This window comes from Carcharodon carcharias, chromosome X, assembly GCF_017639515.1.
Source record: "Carcharodon carcharias isolate sCarCar2 chromosome X, sCarCar2.pri, whole genome shotgun sequence".
Lineage (NCBI taxonomy): Eukaryota > Metazoa > Chordata > Chondrichthyes > Lamniformes > Lamnidae > Carcharodon > Carcharodon carcharias.
The window spans coordinates 9201407-9222278 of record NC_054507.1 but is presented as its reverse complement, the minus strand read 5'-3'; the positions used below and the strand labels follow the sequence as shown (position 1 = coordinate 9222278).

At 48.1% G+C, this 20872-nt stretch overlaps 1 protein-coding gene across 4 annotated transcripts in view; it reads left to right on the top strand.

The window, feature by feature from the left end:
- Nucleotides 1-20872, top strand: part of LOC121273335 (natural resistance-associated macrophage protein 2-like) — a 194980-nt gene that overhangs the window by 69487 nt on the left and 104621 nt on the right. For all 4 annotated transcript variants that reach the window (XM_041180485.1, XM_041180484.1, XM_041180483.1 and 1 more), the window contains exons 3-7: nucleotides 557-696; nucleotides 2262-2384; nucleotides 2818-2937; nucleotides 4958-5064; nucleotides 8204-8274. In XM_041180485.1, the coding sequence (XP_041036419.1) occupies nucleotides 557-696; nucleotides 2262-2384; nucleotides 2818-2937; nucleotides 4958-5064; nucleotides 8204-8274 (561 nt within the window). The remainder of the gene's footprint in view (nucleotides 1-556; nucleotides 697-2261; nucleotides 2385-2817; nucleotides 2938-4957; nucleotides 5065-8203; nucleotides 8275-20872) is intronic.

Genomic DNA, 20872 nt, shown 5'->3' with positions numbered 1-20872 from the left:
TTATCACACTGTCCTTTCACACTCTGGGACTGGGTGGTACAGTGGGATACACACAGTCATTTCCTGCTTTGGGACTGGGGTTGACTGTCTTCCTAAATGTTTGTGTTAGTAGTAAAAGTTGTATATTAATTCTGTCAGGTAAATCCTTTATGTATTTGATGTATTGAGCATATTTTGTGACAGAATGGGAGCCTCATGGCTACTGTACTGGCCGAGCATCCCAAACAGTCGAGAGATCATATTCCACCGTGCTAAATTGTGGAACTGAATTCGTTGAATCAGGCAATTTGTGGGCTGACACCAGAAAGATGATGAGCGCTGCCATGTTATTGTTAAAAGGTTACCTCTGTTTAAGAGAACCTGCTGCCCCTTAAATCTTGCCTAAAGGTGGCTCTTATCCCACACTACGTGGCTGACTCTTCATATCCTGAGGGTGGGCAATTAGTGTTGCTTTACTAATGTCATCCACATTTCCTGCAGTTTAAAAAGGGTGCTGATTGGGATCTGACCGAGATCATTCAAAATGTCTTCAATCACTTTTTCTTTCTCTTTTCAGAACCGCAGCAGGAACCTGATGGCGCAGCTAACTTTCACTTTAGGTACAGCACCATCACTCCACCAGCATCTCCCGACCCAACAGAGGAGAGCTCGCAAACCTATCTAGATGAGAAGATCCCAATCCCAGATGATAGTTCGGTGAGAATTTTTTTCCATCCTAGTAGGAAAAAAGGCTTCTGAGATATCTGGCAAAAGAACAAAAAGACGATTTTCCTCCCTGTTCTTCCTCTGAAGGCGCTAGCTCTTGCTGGGGTATGAGTGCATAGTCACTTAGTCGCCCTCTGCAATCTCAAAGTGACCATTCATCAGATGTTGCTCTTGAGATTGAGCCTTAACAGGCTATTTGACCGCAGGAACAACAGATCCCATCCCAATGCTTTCCTGATCTGAATGGACGAGTCATAATAAGACGAAGTACAGAACCATTACTCAGCCAGAATCTCCCAGCCCTTGGAAGAGAGCCACCAAATCCATCTGGACTAGCCTGGCTGTGATCAGCTAATTTAGCACAGACCAGGGGTAGAATCTGGGCCCTTACTGGTTTATGTAGCTGCGCAGTGCACTGGATATTGCATATACTCGGTAAGATGTTGGAGAAGACTCCACTTTCAAAGGTGAAATGCGTATTAGAGACATGGTCACAAAGGGACCATTATGAGGATATAAATTAAACTGTATTGTCGGGTAAAAATTCTAAAATGTTTGACCTAAGCACTCTCCGTTTCTGTTACTCGATCTCCTTATTGCCTTCTTGGCTCTTAGTTTCTTATTGTTCTTTGTTTAATGTTCCTTCCTAACAGGTGAAACGTTTGATGATATTACTGATATTCGAGTAACCCAGATCTTTTCCCACTGTTATTTTCTTTGAGGGCACAGTAGGTTTAATGCCATGCCTGGTGATGGAAGGTTGAAAGAGGGTCAACCCCCTCTTGTGAATTCGGTCATCCAATACATGAATCCAGCAGATCTGCAGTATTCCAGGGTACAAGCAATCCTTGCCCTACCAGCCTGGGTAGAGCCCTCATGGAGGGCTGGGATTCTTCCCACTTGGCTCAAATAACTCTGCAAGCCAATGCCGCATAAGGTGGGATGGCCCTGTTTGGGCAAAATAGGAAGCAGCTCTGGTCTGCTGTGTGATTCTAATTGGTTAAACTAATTGGTTAGACGAGCAGAGGTCCGACAGGAGGGTGCAGGTTTAAATGCAGCTTGATTTGGGGATTTTTAAACATTGTGGTAGCTGACCAAACAAATACTGTATCACCTTCATTTGCACAATATGATGATATGGCACTATTAAGACTGTTGCTTTGGCCTAATGGAAGCACCCTGCACTCTTAAGTCACAAGATTGTAGGTTCAAGTCCCACCCCAGGACTTGTATGTGCAATCTAGGCTGCACTCCAGCACAGCACTGAGAGATTGCTGCACTGTTGGAGGTGCTGTCATGCGGTTGAACTCAGGACCCACCTTTCTGTCCAGTTTCTGCTTAAAGAGCAAAACATTCTGGTGATCTAGCCAACAATTTCTCCCTATAGTATTGGGAAGAATGTTGGCCAAGACACCAGGGAAACTCAGCCAAACACAGATTGGTTAGTCGTTGATCTTAAACACCCCATCCTGCAACCATCTTTGTTGACTTGATATAAAAATAGACTGCTAGAAACCCAGCGTGTCTAAGCAACTGCTCTTTCTTTTTACCTATAGACTCGATTTAGCTTTCGGAAGCTCTGGGCCTTTACAGGACCTGGGTTTCTGATGAGTATTGCATATCTGGATCCAGGAAACATTGAATCTGACCTCCAGTCTGGAGCTGTGGCAGGATTTAAGGTACATCCTTCACCCTTTTTGGAATATCTCCCGATTGTGTAAATGGTTTTCACTTGTATAAAATTCTGTGCACAAAAAACGGTCTGATCTTAAGCTTCTACACTGAAGATCAAAGTAGGTGATGAATTGTGTTTTCCTACCCACACAATGCTGGTTTTCTGCCCTGAATGTTAGCCGAATGCTTTGTTTGAGGAGCATGCCAGCGATATTCAGTGATGCAAGGTCAGTATTGTACCGACCCCACTAATATCCTGCTCACGTGACACAACTTTACATGTGTGGTGTAAGAATTTTCCAAGTTGACCGATAACCTTTTTGGAGTATTATGAAGTCCTTGCGTCTATCTGTAGCCGTTTTTTGAGAGCGATGCGGGGTTTGTAGGGTGTCACCGGGAATGCATTCATGTGTGACTTGGCTTCTTCTTTCTGTGCAGCTGCTTTGGATCTTGCTGACAGCTACTGTTATAGGACTGCTGCTACAGCGACTGGCTGCCCGCTTAGGTGTGGTAACTGGGATGCATCTCGCTGAGGTCTGCCACAGGCAGTATCCTAAGGTTTGTGTTGTGGTTCTAAAGTTCAGCTGAAAATACATTTCACAACGGGGCATCTGTACGATATGAGAACTTTAAAGGAAAATGCAATTTGCCCAATAAACCTTACTGATAGATTAAGCCACCTACCCATCTCTTCACCATAACCCTCTATGGGTGGTTTCACCTTATTTGCCCACTCAATATTGATTAAATAAAGATCTGCCCTGGACTCTATTTTATTATTAACCTGCTTAAACATAAATGTTGCTACCAATTAAAAGCAGTACACTAAATGTCATATAAGTGTCAGGTAAATACAGTATAACATCAATAGCTGTGCCCAGGACACACACGTGATGAATCTTTCTCCTAGAAATGGCCTCAGAGTGACGAATCACCCAGGCACTCTGCCTAAATAGGCACTTGGCTTTCTCTACACTTGGATTTTTCTTTTTGGCTTGCAAAATAGTCTACCCCTTTGCAGCCATCTGCTGAGCTAAGCAATGCTATAGAGATGCTGATCCTAATTCTTAACTTATCTCAGACATTTTATTTATTGGGCCTGGAGGTATCTTAGAATTACAGAATGGTTACAGCACAGAGGGAGGCCATTCGGCACATCGTACCTGTGCTGACCCACACCTGTGTGAAGGAGCAGTTCACCCAGTGCCACTCCCCTGCCTTTTCCCTGTAACCCCACCAATGTTTCCTTTTTAGATCATTCAATTCCATTTTGAAAGCCTTGATTGAATAGGCCTCCATCACACTTTCAGGCAGTGTATTGCAAATCCTAACCACTTGCTGCGAGAATGTTCCTCCTCCTGTCTCCATTGCATTTATTTTTTGTCAATCACCTTAACTGTTCCTTCTGGTTCTCAATCCTTCCACCTTCCGCAGTTTCTCCCTCTCTACTCTGTCCAGACCCCTCATGGTTTTGAACACCTTTATCAAATCTCTTAACCTTCTCTTCTGCAAGGAAAAAAGTCCCAACTTCTCCAATCTATCTACCTAACTAAAAGTCCTCATCCCTGGAACCATTCTCGTGAATCTTTTCTGCACCCTCTCTGATGCCTTCACATCCTTTCTAAAGCAGGGTGTCCAGATGGACACACTACTACCCCAGTTGAGGTCAAACCAGTGCTTCGTTCAGGTTTATCATAACCTCCTTGTTCTTGTACTCTGCCCTTATGAATAAATCCTAGGATCCTGTCTGCTTTAATAACCACTCTCTCAACCTATCCTGCCATCTTCAATGATTTATGCACATGTGCATCCAGATCCCTCTGCTCCTGCACCCCCTTTAGAATTGTACCCTTTATATTGTCTCTCCACACTCTTCCTACCAAAATGAATCCCTTCTGTCGAAGGGTCATGAGGACTTGAAACGTCAACTCTTTTCTTCTCCGCCGATGCTGCCAGACCTGCTGAGTTTTTCCAGGTAATTCTGTTTTTGTTTTTGCAACCATCAGCTTTGGCCCCTGCCAAAAGCTGTGTACCCTCGCCAACGCTGATTACACACTCCCTGCCCTTTGTCTGAGGTTGAACTAGAACATTCACAACATCAGTGTACTATTTTGCCCATATCCTAGTTCCACCCAAGTCCTCGTTCATTGGTTCCTGATCCCCTGATGCTTCAAGTTTAAAAATTTCATCCTTGTTTTCAAATATCTCGATGACCTCACCCCTCCCTATCTCTGTAATCTCCTCCAGCCCCTCAGCCCTCCAAGATCTCTACAATCCTCTAATTCTGATCTTTTGCATATCCCCGTTTTTAGCGTTTCACCATTGGTGACCATGCTTTTGGATGCCAAGCCCCTAAGCTCTGGAATTCTCTACCTAAACCCCTCTATCTCTCCTTCCTTGAAGACCCTCCTTAAAACTTACCTCTTTGACCAAGCTTTTGGTCACTCACTGTATCCCCTCCTTTAGTTCAGGGTCCATTTTTCATTTGATTACACTTCAGAAGTGCATTTTTTATGTTAAAGGTGCGTTATGCATGCTAGTTGTTTTTGCAATAGTATATGTATTGTGAATGTTGCAGGTCCCTCGAATTGCTCTGTGGCTAATGGTGGAACTAGCAATCATTGGCTCAGACATGCAGGAAGTGATTGGATCAGCTATAGCTATTAACCTGCTGTCTGTTGGAAGGTAAAGTATGATCACTAATTACTACTCCATTATTAGGAGCTATCATATCAAATAAAGCAAAACTAGCATCAAAATGTGAATGTTGTTGGGCCCTTGAAGGTTTTCCTTTTCTGCATTTGTATATAACCTGAGGACGACTTGGCCCAGTTTGGTATGGTTTAGTTTGCTCCAGACCAATTTGTTTTGAATGATTTCTTCCAAGGAACTGAATGACACAGCAGGTCACCACGAGTCCTGGATTCGGGGAAAGCCACAATGGACGTCTCCTTTGCAAGGGTCCTACGTGAAATGGGTTTGGGCAGTCTTAACCCAGTTCCTCATGGACTGAGCCTACTGTGCAAGACTGTACTAACTAAGCAGAACTATAAAAAATCAAGGGAATAGATGGTGTGGGAAATGGAAATAAATGTTTTAGTGGTGCAGGAATGAATGCATTTGTGATTTGGGGCTGAAATAAGCTGATGAGACAGAATAGAGGGAGCTTTACTGTGCCATGTGCTGTACCTGTCCTGGGAGTGTTTGATGAGGACAGTGTAGAGGGAGTTTTACTCTGTATCTAACCCTGTGCTGTACCTGTCCTGGGAGTGTTTGATGAGGACAGTGTAGAGGGAGTTTTACTCTGTATCTAACCCTGTGCTGTACCTGTCCTGGGAGTGTTTGTTGGGGACGGTGTAGAGGGAGCTTTACTCTGTATCTAACCCCGTGCTGTACCTGTCCTGGTAGTGTTTGTTGGGGACGGTGTAGAGGGAGCTTTATCTGTATCTAACCCCGTGCTGTACCTGTCCTGGTAGTGTTTGATGGGGACGGTGTAGAGGAAGCTTTACTCTGTAACTGACCCCGTGCTTACCTGTCCTGGGAGTGTTTGATGGGGACAGTGTAGAGGGAGCCTTACTCTGTATCTAACCCCGTGCTGTACCTGTCCTGGGAGTGTTTGATGGGCCAGTGTAGAGGGAGCTTTACTATGTATCTAACCCCGTGCTGTACCTGTCCTGGGAGTGTTTGATGGGCCAGTGTAGAGGGAGCTTTACTATGTATCTAACCCTGTGCTGTACTTGTCCTGGGAGTGTTTGATGGGGACGGTTTAGAGGGAGCTTTACTCTGTATCTAACCCTGTGCTGTACTTGTCCTGGGAGTGTTTGATGGGGACGGTTTAGAGGGAGCTTTACTCTGTATCTAACCCTGTGCTGTACCTGTCCTGGGAGTGTTTGACGGTGACACCGGTGCATGAAATGGGAAGGGTTCCATTCTGCAGCAATAATCATGTTAACCTATACTATTCTTTAAATTTGCAGTAATCAGATCGGCGTCATTCATGCAGTGTGAATGTTGTCATGTTGAGGCAGAGCACAGTAACCCATTAGGATATCCACTGCCATTTGATTACCTAGAGGCTGTGTAGTGCTGTAAAGGTGCCTTAGCTGTGGCTCAGTGGTTGCACACTCGCCTTTTGAGTTAGAAGATTGTGGGTTGAAGCCTCACTTGAGGCTTGAGCATATAATCAAGGGTTAAAAGTTCAGTGCAGTACTGAAGGAATGCTGCACTGTCAAAGTGCTTTTATTTTAATTGGACATTAAACCGAAGTCCAGTCTGCCTGTTTAACTGGGCACAATATCCAATGTCACCGCTGGGAGAAGAGCAGAGAAATCTCTTGGTGTCATGGGCCAACATTTTTCCCACTGTCAACACCACCAAAGAGCTGATGATCTGGCCATTTTCACATTGCTGTTTGTGGGAGCTTGCTGTGCGCAAATTGGCTGCTGCATTTCCTATATTGCAACAGTGACCACACTTCAAAAGTACATCATTGGCTGTAAATCTCTTTAGGACATCCTGAGAGGCATTATATGGCGCTATATAAATGCAAGTCCTTTGCTTTCTTCACTCAGTGCTGGCAGCTGTCCTTGCACTTGATCCTTCACCGGGGGTTTTCTGGATTGTCAAAAGTGCAGCTTCAACCTACTTGGTGCTTCATTTTTCTGAAAACCACAAAATGTCAGCGTACATTTGATTTTGCACTGTTCTCTTACCAATCTTATGTCATGTTTGAAGTTCTGGCAAGTTAGCATTCTTTGAATGGGATGATACTGGCTTGTACATAGATTGTAGGTAATGCCAGGCTAGATTTTGTTCCGGAATGACAGGGTGTTACAGAAACAGGCCACCTACCCCTTAGAGTCTGTGCCTATGTCCCTCTCCACATCTACCGTGCCTAATCCTACTCCATAAGAGATAATAGCGATCTTCCAAAAGTGAATGTTGTGAAAAAAATGAGGTAATTGTAAAATTCATGCAGTGTTGCGGTGGGGGGGAGAGTCATATTGAAAGCCATGGTGGTATGTTACAGTTCACTCAGGGAGTCCCAGTTGCTGTGGCAGTTTGCACTCTTTTACATGCATGTTGTAGTCTGGAGCTATGGGTAGTGATGATAGAGACTCCAACATTCTTTCCATTGCATGGCTGACCAGAAACTCTCTTGCTCTTACCACTTGCCATTAATGTGCATTGGAAGGATTTACAGGTTGATACCCAACCTGTTTGGCTGCATTATGAACCTGCCTTCCTTGGGTGGGACTCGAACCCAGAGCTACTGCACAGAGGCAGAGACCTTACCCACTGCAGCACGAGACCTCTACATTTAGTTCATATATATCTAATATGAGGTGACACCATTTCAGTAGGTGACTGTTGAAAATATTTTTAAGATTGAGGCACCCTGGTGAAGGGCCCTAAGCCCACAGTGCAGGGCACTCACAAGGCGTGAGAGAGGAGATGGGATCTGTCCGCAAGTATTAGCAGTTAGATGACACCACGGTTGGGTTTTACAAGCTGATCAATTTTGGAGGAAAGAAAGACCGAGGCAGACGATTTGGATGAAGAGGCATTTGCCTTTGGGAGGAGGAAATAATTAGAAGTCAAATAAAATGGCACGCAACTCACCTCCTGCCAACTGGGCCAGAGTACGGTTGGCAAAAGCATATACAGGTTCCACCTTATTGGAGGAATCGTGTGTGGAATGCTGGGGCAAATCCAGGAAAGGACGGAGGGAAATTCTGTAAAGATATGTAAAGGTGTTGCTACTTCAAGTTGGTTTTCTCCTGTTGTAGAATAAATCTCTTCTTTTCCCTTTTTGTGTGTTTAGGATTCCCCTGTGGGGCGGAGTATTAATAACTATTGTAGACACGTTTGTGTTCCTGTTTTTGGACAAATATGGTAAGTTTGATGGACTAAATGAAGGGCAACGAGTGACTGAATGTTAGGAGGTTAAAGGGTGAGTGTGTCAGGGAGTGACTGACTTTAAGGAGCAACGTTGTGGGTGATGGACGGAATTTAAACAGTGGGACAGGAGAGAGGCTGACCGAGCGCAGTGGGACAGGAGAGAGGCTAACCGAGCGCAGTGGGACAGGAGAGACCCTGACCGAGTGCAGTGGGACAGGAGAGAGACTGACCAAGCGCAGTGGGACAGGAGAGAGGCTGACCGAGCGCAGTGGGACAGGAGAGAGACTGACCAAGCGCAGTGGGACAGGAGAGAGGCTGACCGAGCACAGTGGGACAGGAGAGACCCTGACCGAGCGCAGTGGGACAGGAGAGAGATTGACCGAGCGCAGTGGGACAGGAGAGAGACTGACCGAGTGCAGCAGGACAGGAGAGAGGCTGACCGAGCGCAGCGGGACAGGAGAGAGGCTGACCGAGCGCAGTGGGACAGGAGAGAGGCTGACCGAGCGCAGTGGGATAGGAGAGACCCTGACCGAGCACAGTGGGACAGGAGAGAGCCTGACCGAGCGCAGTGGGACAGGAGAGAGGCTGACCGAGCGCAGTGGGACAAGAGAGAGACTGTCCGAGCGCAGTGGGACAGGAGTGACCCTGACCGAGCGAAGTGGGACAGGAGAGAGGCTGACCGAGCGCAGTGGGACAGGAGAGAGGCTGACCGAGCGCAGTGGGACAGGAGAGACTGTGACCGAGCGCCGTGGGACAGGAGAGAGACTGACCGAGCGCAGTGGGACAGGAGAGAGGCTGACCGAGCGCAGTGGGACAGGAGAGAGACTGACCGAGCGCAGTGGGACAGGACAGAGACTGACCGAGCGCAGTGGGACAGGAGAGAGACTGACCGAGCGCAGTGGGACAGGACAGAGACTGACCGAGCGCAGTGGGACAGGAGAGACCCTGATCGAGCGCAGTGGGACAGGAGAGAGGCTGACCGAGCGCAGTGGGACAGGAGAGAGGCTGACCGAGCGCAGTGGGACAGGAGAGAGGCTGACCGAGCGCAGTGGGACAGGAGAGAGGCTGACCGAGCGCAGTGGGACAGGAGAGAGGCTGACCGAGCGCAGTGGGACAGGAGAGAGACTGACCGAGCGCAGTGGGACAGGACAGAGACTGACCGAGCGCAGTGGGACAGGAGAGAGGCTGACCGAGCGCAGTGGGACAGGAGAGAGGCTGACCGAGCGCAGTGGGACAGGAGAGAGGCTGACCGAGCGCAGTGGGACAGGAGAGAGACTGACCGAGCGCAGTGGGACAGGACAGAGACTGACCGAGCGCAGTGGGACAGGAGAGAGGCTGACCGAGCGCAGTGGGACAGGAGAGAGGCTGACCGAGCGCAGTGGGACAGGAGAGAGGCTGACCGAGCGCAGCGGGACAGGAGAGAGGCTGACCGAGCGCAGTGGGACAGGAGGGAGACTGACCGAGCGCAGTGGGACCAGAGAGACCCTGACCGAGCGCAGTGGGACAGGAGAGAGACTGACCGAGCGCAGTGAGACAGGAGTGAGGCCGACCGACCACATTGGGACAGGAGAGAGACTGACCAAGCGCAGTGGGACAGGAGAGACCCTGACCGAGCGCAGTGGCACCAGAGAGACCCTGATCGAGCTCAGTGGGACAGGAGAGAGGCTGACCGAGCGCAGTGGGACATGAGAGACCCTGACCGAGCGCAGTGGGACAGGAGGGACCCTGACCGAGCTTAGTGGGACAGGAGTGTCCCTGACCGAGCGCAGTGGGACAGGAGAGAGGCTGACCGAGCGCAGTGGGACAGGAGAGAGGCTGACCGAGCCCAGTGGGACAGGAGAGAGGCTGACCGAGCGCAGTGGGACAGGAGAGAGGCTGACCGAGCGCAGTGGGACAGGAGAGACCCTGACCGAGCGCAGTGGGACTGGACAGAGACTGACCGAGCGCAGTGGGACAGGAGAGAGGCTGACCGAGCGCAGTGGGACAGGAGAGAGACTGACCGAGCGCAGTGGAACAGGAGAGACCCTGACCGAGCGCAGTGGGACAGCAGAGAGACTGACCAAGCGCAGTGGGACAGGAGAGAGACTGACCAAGCGCAGTGGGACAGGAGAGAGGCTGACCGAGCGCAGTGGGACAGGAGAGAGGCTGACCGAGCGCAGTGGGACAGGAGAGAGGCTGACCGAGCGCAGTGGGACAGGAGAGAGGCTGACCGAGCGCAGTGGGACAGGAGGGAGACTGACCGAGCGCAGTGGGACAGGAGGGAGACTGACCGAGCGCAGTGGGTCAGGAGAGAGACTGACCGAGCGCAGTGGGTCAGGAGAGAGGCTGACCGAGCGCAGTGGGACAGGAGAGAGGCTGACCGAGCGCAGTGGGACAGGAGAGAGGCTGACCGAGCGCAGTGGGACAGGAGAGAGGCTGACCGAGCGCAGTGGGACAGGAGAGAGGCTGACCGAGCGCAGTGGGACAGGAGAGAGGCTGATCGAGCGCAGTGGGACAGGAGAGACTCTGACCGAGCGCACTGGGACCAGAGAGACCCTGACCGAGCGCAGTGGGAAAGGAGAGACGCTGACCGAGCGCAGTGGGACTGGAGAGAGGCTGACTGAGCGCACTGGGACCAGAGAGACCCTGACCGAGCGCAGTGGGAAAGGAGAGACGCTGACCGAGCGCAGTGGGACTGGAGAGAGGCTGACCGAGCGCAGTGGGGCCAGACAGACCCTGACCGAGCGCAGTGGGACAGGAGAGAGACTGACCGAGCGCAGTGGGACAGGAGAGACCCTGACCGAGCGCAGTGGGACAGGAGAGAGACTGACCGAGCGCAGTGGGACAGGAGAGACCCTGACCGAGCGCAGTGGGACAGGAGAGAGACTGACCGAGCGCAGTGGGTCAGGAGAGAGACTGACCGAGCGCAGTGGGACATGAGAGAGGCTGACCGAGCGCAGTGGGCCAGGAGAGTGGCTGACCGAGCGCAGTGGGACAGGAGAGACCCTGACCGAGCGCAGTGGGACAGGAGAGAGACTGACCGAGCGCAGTGGGACAGGAGAGAGACCGACCGAGCGCAGTGGGACAGGAGAGAGACTGACCGAGCGCAGTGGGACAGGAGAGAGACTGACCGAGCGCAGTGGGACAGGAGAGAGGCTGACCGAGCGCAGTGGGACAGGAGAGAGACTGACCGAGCGCAGTGGGTCAGGAGAGAGACTGACCGAGCGCAGTGGGACAGGAGAGAGGCTGACCGAGCGCAGTGGGTCAGGAGAGAGACTGACCGAGCGCAGTGGGTCAGGAGAGAGGCTGACCGAGCGCAGTGGGTCAGGAGAGAGACTGACCGAGCGCAGTGGGACAGGAGAGAGACTGACCGAGCGAAGTGGGACAGGAGAGAGGCTGACTGAGCGCAGCGGGACAGGAGAGAGACTGACCGAGCGAAGTGGGACAGGAGGGAGGCTGACTGAGCGCAGCGGGACAGGAGAGAGACTGACTGAGCGCAGTGGGACAGGAGAGAGACTGACCGAGCGAAGTGGGACAGGAGAGAGGCTGACTGAGCGCAGCGGGACAGGAGAGAGACTGACCGAGCGCAGTGGGACAGGAGGGAGGCTGACTGAGCGCAGTGGGACAGGAGAGACCCTGACCGAGCGCAGTGGGACAGGAGTGAGACTGAGCGAGCGCGATTGGACAGGAGAGACCCTGACCGAGCACAATGGGACTGGAGGGGGGCTGTCCGAGCGCATTGGGACAGGAGAGAGGCTGACCGAGCGCAGTGGGACAGGAGAGAGGCTGACCGAGCGCAGTGGGACAGGAGAGAGGCTGACCGAGCGCAGTGGGACAGGAGAGAGGCTGACCGAGCGCAATGGGACAGGAGAGAGGCTGACCGAGCGCAATGGGACCGGAGGGGGGCTGTCCGAGCGCAGTGGGACATGAGAGAGGCTGACCGAGCGCAATGGGACAGTAGAGATTCTGACTGAATGCTGTGGGAACAGCGAGAACTGACTAAATGAAGCCTCTCGTGTTGGGGAGCGACTGTATACCTGCCAGTGTAGGGAGAGTGATTGAATTTGGTGGTAGTTTATGGGTTAGTTGATAAGCACGAATGTAGATGGTCTGACCAAGCATATGGAAATGTCCAATTGACTGCTGATCTGTGGTTTTACGGTGATCATTCAAATTAGCACTGCCAACATTTTATGCCATCAAATTATAAGATCCAGTTGTGCACAAGGAAACGGTTGCTTGTTGAGTTCCAGTACACTTAGTGGGAGTTGCCAGGAGGCGCTTGGTACCTGTATCCAGCCAGAGCTAGAGTGGCATTAGAGGAATCTCAGGCGATGGTCATGAGCTCCCAAGAGAAATATGCAGGACAAGCTGTGACTTTTGAAGAGATTGCCGAATGCTGTAAGGCTCTGGGCTGTCCCTATCTTTCCGTCATTAATTCTGAAAAAACCTTTTGTGCCAGCGCCCAGCAGGACAGTAATGAAGGTGCTGGGAACAATGGGAATACATGGCTGGAGCTTGGATTTTATCCAGGATTTGTGCTCCAGCCCTCCAACTTGTGCTGGGGTTGATGGGAGACTCACTGAATCAAGCTGTCTGAAAAGCGAAGTGAGATATGCTTGTCCAGCATCACCCCTGCAATCGGATGTCTTCAGTAATGCTATGTTGGATGACACCGTAAGGAACAGACTTGAAACATCTGCTCTGGACATTTCGGAAAGTATTGTGGCACTTCTCTTCTGTAGGTAATATTACGTTTTAGGCAGACTCACCAGAGGTCTCATGGGCCCTACCTTCCATCTGGCCTAATCAATGTGATATGGTGGTGCATACCCGAGTAGTGTTGACAGCTGGAGCAGCTATCTCAGTTGTGTTCATTGGAAATGCAGTCGAGTCTTATCGGTCCTAATGGATGCCAACTCCAGCTTGGATTCCATCCTTCAGGACTAAGCTGAGAAAATGCAAAGGGTGCTTTGGTCTCTTCATTTACAGCAAAATGCTAATGTAGGATAAGCTTGTGCTGTATAAGACACGCGTGCAAGCTGTTCCTTATGCTTCGGAACATCTAAGTAAACAACAGAAGTGCTTCCTCTGGCTGAAATGCAACTTCAAGAACCAGGATGTGAGAGAGGCAGTGGGCTTTGTTCTACATTGACCTGTCAGTTTGCCAAAGCTCTTCACATCTTGATTTAGCATTCAGTGATTAGTAAGCTTGGCGCGTGACACTTGACGTGGATGTCTAGAACAGCTAAGTGGCTGGTCAAACAGGAGCTGCCCTGTGTAGGTTATTCCACTGCTGATGGTAAGTGTACTTTGACAACTGCTGGAAGACAACCTGTATAAGAACATGCACTCATGGTTAGTCCCTACAATGACTGGATAGTAGAGAGTCAAGCAGCAGCTACTGAAGCTCCAACCCTCCTATTGGTGGAGCTACTATGCACATTTCCCTAGCTCTGGTCAAGAAGATGGTTAAAGTATAACTGTTCGTGAAAAGTTCCTTTGGGCTTACCCACTGCCTGCATTGTGAAAGCTCAACAAGCAATTTGTGGCTATCCTCCTCCTCTTCCTTCTGTTCTCTGCTTGAAGGTAGGTCTGACCTACAGCGCCGCGATCTACATATCGGGCACATGGCAAGGAGACAAGTCCTGAATCCACCCCAGCCGGAACGGGGATCAAGCCCCATGCTGTTGGCACCAATCTGATCTGCGTTGGCCGTCCAGCCAATTGAAACAATCGCTTCTTTCCCTCCCTCCCCTGGGGCGAGTCAGAGTTGCTGTGACAACATACACTTTACATGCATGTTGTAGTCTGGAGCTATGGATAGGGATGGTCGAGGCTCCAATCTCTTTCATGGCAATCACACGGCTGACCAGGAATCTCTCTTACTCTCGTCGCCTGTCATTGGCGTGTGTCGGAAGGACTTACAAGTTGCTACTGAACCTATTTGGCCACGTTATGAACACACTTTCCTTGATCATCAAGTCCTGGAGCGGGACTTGAACCCAGAGTTTCGGGCTCAGAGGCAGGAATGCTGCCCACTGTGCCACAAGACCTACCAAATGGGGAGATAAATGAGGTCTCTCCAGGTCAATGTGGGTGTTGAAGCCAGTGTTTAAATGGCAAGATGGAAGTGGCAGAGTGAGTGGATGCTATGTCCCAACCTGGAACATCATGTGCTCACCTTGATACACATACTACAGAAAGTATGGAAGAAATCAGAATGTTCGTCTGCATTCTGCATAAAATACAGAGAGAAGCTCTGCCCCTTTTCTTAAAACGCTTTCCATTGCGCAAAAGTGCTACTTAACAGTCTGTATTTCATCTCCCTGCATCCTGCCATCACAAACACAGCATGCAAGTTGCTTTGCAATAATACCCTTGTACAGGGAGCGAGGTTGACTGCGCACATGGCTTTGGTGGTGGTCCTTGGGCATTTGCTGCCCTGTTCATTATTGTGTGTTTCCAGGCCAAGACAGTGCGCAGCCAGAGAGAGGACAAGGACAGGTGGGATAGCTGCTATGTTGCAGCAACTGGTGCAATATGAGAACACAATTTAAGAAATAGGAGCAGAAGTAGGCCATTCGGCCCCTCGAGCCTGCTCTGCCATCCAATAAGATCATGGCTGGTCTGATTGTGGCCTTAACTCCACTTTCTTGTTTGTCCCTCGTAGACTCCATTGTAGATCAAAAATCTGTCTAACTTGGCTTTGAATATGTTCTCCGCTTTCTCTGCGGTAGGGAATTTCAAAGATGAACAATCCTAAAGGAAGAAATTCTTCCTCCTCTCTGTTGTAAATGGGCAACTCTTTATTCTGAAACTGTGCCCCCTAGTTATAGTTTCCCCCACAAAGAGGCATCACCCTCTCAGCATCTACCTTGTCAAGCCCCCTCAGGATCTTATGTTTCAATAAGATCACCTCTCATTTCTTCTAAGCTCCAATAGGTATAGGCCCAACCTGTCAAACATTTCTTTATAAGATAAGCCTTTCATCCTGGGAATCAGCCTCATCAGCCTCTGAACTGTTTCCAACGCCCTGTACAGTTGTAGCAAGACTCCCTACTTTTATACTCCAACCCCTCGCAATAAGCCAACATTTCATTTTGCCTTTCTAATTATTTACTGAACCTGCATGATAACTTTGTGCGATCAATGTACAAGGATACCCAGGCCCCTCCATGTCACAGCATTCTGCAGTGTCTCTCCATTTAAGTAACATTCTGCTTGTCTACTTTTCCCACCAAAGTGGACACACACATTTTCCCACGTAATATTCCGTTTTCCAAACTATTTCCCGCTCAACTTATTTATATCCCTTTGTAGACCCTTTGTGTCCTCCTCACAACTTGCTTTCCCACCTCTGTCTCATCAGCAAATTTGGCTACAGTACAGTCAGTCCCTTCACCCAAATCATTGATATGGATTGTAAATAGTTGAGGCCCTAGCACTGATCCTTGTGGCACTCCATTAGTTGCAATTTGCCAACCTGAAAATGACCCATTTATCCTGACTCTGTTTCCTGTTGGTTAGCCAACCCTCTATCCATGCTACTGTATCACTCCAACATCTTGAACTCTTATCTTGTGGAGTAACCTTTTATGTAACACTTTATTGAATATCTTTTGGAAATCCAAATGCACTACATCTACTGTTTCCTCTTTATCCACCTTACTTATTCCATCCTCAAAGAACTATAATGAATTTGTCAAACACCATTTCCCTTTCGTAAAAACATGTTGACTCTGCCTGATTGTATTACCATTTTCTAAATGTCCTGCTACCACCTCCTTAATAACAGATTCTAAGCATTTTCCCAATAAGGCATGTTAGGTTAACTGGCCTATAGTTTCATGCTTTCTATCACCCTCCTTTCTTGAGTCATTTTGCTGTTTTCCAATCTGCCGGGACCTTTCCAGAAACTAGGGAATTTTGGAAGATTACAACCAACACATCCACTACCTCTGCAGCCACTTTTTAAGAGCCCACAATGCAGGCTATCAGGTCCAGGGGACTTGTCAGCCTTTAGTCCCATTTGTTTTCCTGGTACTTTTTCCTCTAATGATCCTGATTGTTTTAAGTTCTCCCTTTTGCCACTTGATTGTCTACTATCCTTGGGATGCTTTTTGAGTCTTCTACTACGAAGACAGAGACAAAACACTATTCAATGTGAATGCCATTTCCTTGTTTCCCATTATTAATTCTCCAGTCTCATCCCCTAAGAGACCACAGTTTACTTTAGCTGCCCTCTTCCTTTTCTATATACTTGTAGAAGTTCTTGCTTTTTTTATATTTCTTGCTAGTACCACTAATCTTCACAGCATTCAATTTGATGCTATCCTTAACTTAATTTGTTAGCCACGGAGAGTGCATCCTTCTCATAGCATTTTTCGTTGGCAATGGAATATAACTTTGTTGAGAGTTATGAAATATTTCCTTGCATGTCTGCCACTGCTTCTCTACTGTCTTACTTTTTAACATATTTTTCCATTCCACTGTCGCCATCTGTCTTCATACCTTTTTGTAATTGCCTTTATATAAGTTTAAGATACTTTCTAAGAAACTGTCCCGAATACACGATGAACTCATCCTCAAGACTTTGATTCTTCAATGTACTTTTCATTTGGTCAATCTCTCACCAGCCACACTGCACTCGGTCAATTTCTCGCCGGCGCACTCACCCTTAAAACCCCTCATTCAGTCACTTGTTGCCCTTCATTTCGTCCATCAAAATTGCCATTTTTGTCCAAAAACAGGAACACAAAAGTATCTACAATAGTTATTAATACTCCACCCCACCAGAGAATCCTAAACACAAAAAGGGAAAAGAGATTTATTTTACGAAAGGAGAAAAAAAATGAAGTAGTAATTTGATTCCTTAATCTATATGAATATTAAAATCTCCCACAATTATTGCAGTGCCGTTAAGCCCCCATTATTTATTGATTTATACTGTGTCCTACAGTGTAGCTACTGTTGGGGGGACTATAAACTACTCCCACCAGTGACTTCTTTCCCTTGCCATTTTTATCTCCACCAAAACTGCTTTACATCTTGATCTTCTGAACCAAGATCATTTCTCACCAGTACTGATCTCATCCTTTATTAACAGAGCTCCCTCACCTCCTTTTCCTTTCTTCCTGTCCTTCCGAAATGTCAAATATCCTTGGAATATTCCGGTCCCAGCCTTGGTCACTTTGCAACCACAACTCTTTAATGACTATCATATCATACACTCATTTATTTCTATTTGTGCTATCAATTCATCTAACTTGTTACAAATGCTGTGTGCATTCAGAGAAAGAGCCCTTAAGTCTGTCTTTTTACTATTTTTCCCTACCCTGACCCTATTTGCTAGTGTACCCTTGTGTATGTACGCTCTGTCCATTCCTGTCACACCCTGGTTACCATTACCCATATTGCTACCCTGCACTATTGCCTTGTCCTTTTTCATTAACTTCCTCATAGGAACCCTCCCCCACTATTTAGCTTGAAACCCTCTTTATAGCCCTCGTTATACAATTTGTTTGTACACTCCTCCCAGCGGCGTTCAGCCGAAGATTGTATCAATGGTACAGCTCCCTCTTTCCCCGGTACTGGTGCCAGTGCCCCATGAATTGAAACCCATTTCTTCCACATCAATTTTTGAGCCACGCATTCAACCCTCTGATCTTATTTACCCTATGCGAATTTGCTCATGGCTCAGGTAGTAATCCAGAGATTATTACCTTTATAGCTCTGCTTTTTAATTTAGCCCCTAGCTGCTCATACTCCCTCAGCAGAACCACTTTTGTAGTCTGGCTTATGTCATTGGTGCCCATGTGGACCAGGACAACTGGATCCATCCCCTCCCACTACAAGTAACTCTCCAGCTCTAAGGAGATGTCCTTGACCCTGGCACCAGGCAAGAAACATAGCCTTCAGGACTCGTGTTCTCAGCTGCAAAGAACTGTATGTATCCCCCTAATGAGACTGCCCCATACTATTACATTCCTTTTTACTTATTCTCCCTGATGCCTCTGCTCTCGTCTACACAGGCTGCAAGGATCTTGAACCTGTTGGATAATTGCAAGAGCTGAGTCTCCTCCGGTGCATCTGGATCCCCATATCCGCCTCCCTTATAGTCGCACCCTCCTGCCTCTGTCCAGGGACTAAATCTGATTTACTGAATGAAATGCTTCCTGGAACAAAGTGTTCCAGGTAACTTTCCCCCTCCCTGATGCAGTGTCAAAAGCTCAGACTCCAGTTCGTCAACTCTGAGCCGACGTTCCTCATACGAACAAGGAGCAGAAGTAGGCCATTTGGCCCTTCAAGCCTGCTCTACCATTCAATAAGAACATGACTGATCTGATTGTAATCTCAAATCTGCATCCCATCTACCCCTGATAACCTTTCACCCCCTTGCTTACCAAGAATCTATCCAGCTCTGCCTTAAAAAATATTCAAAGACTCTGCTTCTAACTCCTTTTCAGGAAGAGAGTTCCAAAGACTCACGACCCTTGGAGAAAAAAATTCTCCTCATCTGTTTGAAATGGGTGACTCCTTATCTTGAAATGGTGAATCCTGGTTCTGGATTCTCCCACAAGAGGAAACCTCCTCTCCACATCCACCCTGTCAAGACCCCTCAGGGTCTTATACGTTTCAATCAAGTCCCCTCTTATTCTTCTAAACTCCAGCGGGTACAAGCCTGGCCTGTCCAACCTTCCCTCATAAGACAACCCGCCCATTCCAGGTATTAGTCTGGTAAACCTTCCCTGAACTGCTTCTAGTGCATTTACATCCTTCCTTAAATAAGGAATGCTGCACACTACTCCAGATGTTTTCTTACCAGTGTCCTGTACAACTGAAGCATAACCACAAGCAACACATCACCTATGCATTTAACTAATTTGGTTTCAAGTTTAGAAATGCCATGCAACCATTATTCATAGCTACCTTAAGTAGTTTAACTTGTTAAGCTATAAATTTAATACTGTATTAATATCTCCCTTGTAGTACTTTAAATTTCTGTCCCCCTTAGAAAAAAGGGGAACCTTAAAACTCACCAACCAATCACCTTCCTGCTTACCTAATTAATGTCTCTGGGCTTCAGTTCCTAGGTCCTGCTGTCTCTTGCTCCCTATATCAGACCACTCCTTGTTCTGTAAAAGACCAGGACAGCACCTCTTCCCTCACTGCGCCCAATTTCCCTCACTCGCCAAATTCCTAAGTTCAGCACTGTGTCTAGCGGTGCTCCATCAAGCTGGCCTGCATGCTTCTTACTCCATGTGTGAACAAAAACCTCCGTATTTGTACAAGCTGGAATTCCGAAGACCTGAGCCAGACCCTGCTGTTCCTGACAGAGGCTATTCCTGTCAGATTTGACATACGAGATGTTTGATGGTGACGCTGGACCTTTTCCCACAGGCAAGACACCAAAAAGATTGCATTCATGTAGCTTGCTTGCTTTCGAGCTAGACCCAGAACCTGTAATATGGCAGGAGAAGGGCAGTTGGGAAGGCTTCCTCTCAGGATGCCCTCATACCCACCCACTTCAACCGGGCCCCTCAAAGTATTACTCAAACCCCAGAGAGCAGCCAGGTACTGCTAATCTCTGCCAGTATCGATTCTGTGCCCTTTTCAGTTTCTTGTCTCATTTCCACTGAGAAAGTGATAAAGTTGCCTTCCCCAGTAATCATGGCATCAGTCACTTGCTTTACATACAAATGAACTTGTCTGGCAGATGTCTCCTACAGTATTTTGGAAGGATCCTGTTGCGTGGAAGCTTTATGCCATTGTGACCTTCAGAGTCACAGGGAAAGTTGTCCCAATCCTTGAAAGTTGTGTCACTTCAACCTGCAGTGAATAAAAAAGCTCAGCCACCATTTCTGCTTAAAGTGACGGTAACAGCCAAACGTCTGACAGGCCAGGTAGGAGTGGCATAACTTGTAAAATATGGCCTCTTGGGTATTGATGAGAGTGAGCACGAATGTCAGTGGTGTCATTGGCCCTCTTCACGCATTCGGACCCATAAGGATTTCCATCCTGTCGATTCTGTAACTTGTAACGCAACAGCAATTGCAAAGACTACAGGAAAGTCTGACTGAGCAAGCAGGATGCTTTCACAAAAATGCGCAAGCAATTAAAGTGATGCATGTTCAATGCAGGAACACAGTCATTGGGTGGGGGAGGGGTAACTAGACCTCCACTTCAGCACACCAGCAGCCTTGCATTCAGGATGATTTTGGCCAGAGCCGGCCAGTCTGATTGAGCAGATTGTTTGTACCTGAGACCTGGGGGAGCAACATTGCTAAAAATTGTGAAATTCAGCATTGGGCCTTATTTCAGTAATTATTCCATTTTAACCTGGATTCTCCTTATCACCAGCGCTGTCTCATTTTGCCCATCAAAATTGTACCTTCCAAACTTCATGCTATGAATTGGGTGCATGAAGTCAGATGCACAACTTGCTGCTCGCCACTTGCAACTCCTGTCATACCTAATGTCCTCTACAGTATTGTTGGATTGTTCAAAGCGTAATGGAGTGTCACTCTCTCCTCTAAATCAGAAAGTTACAGGCCCCACTTGAGCAGATGATCTTGGCTAACGTTTCAGTGCAGCACTGAGTATGCTGCCC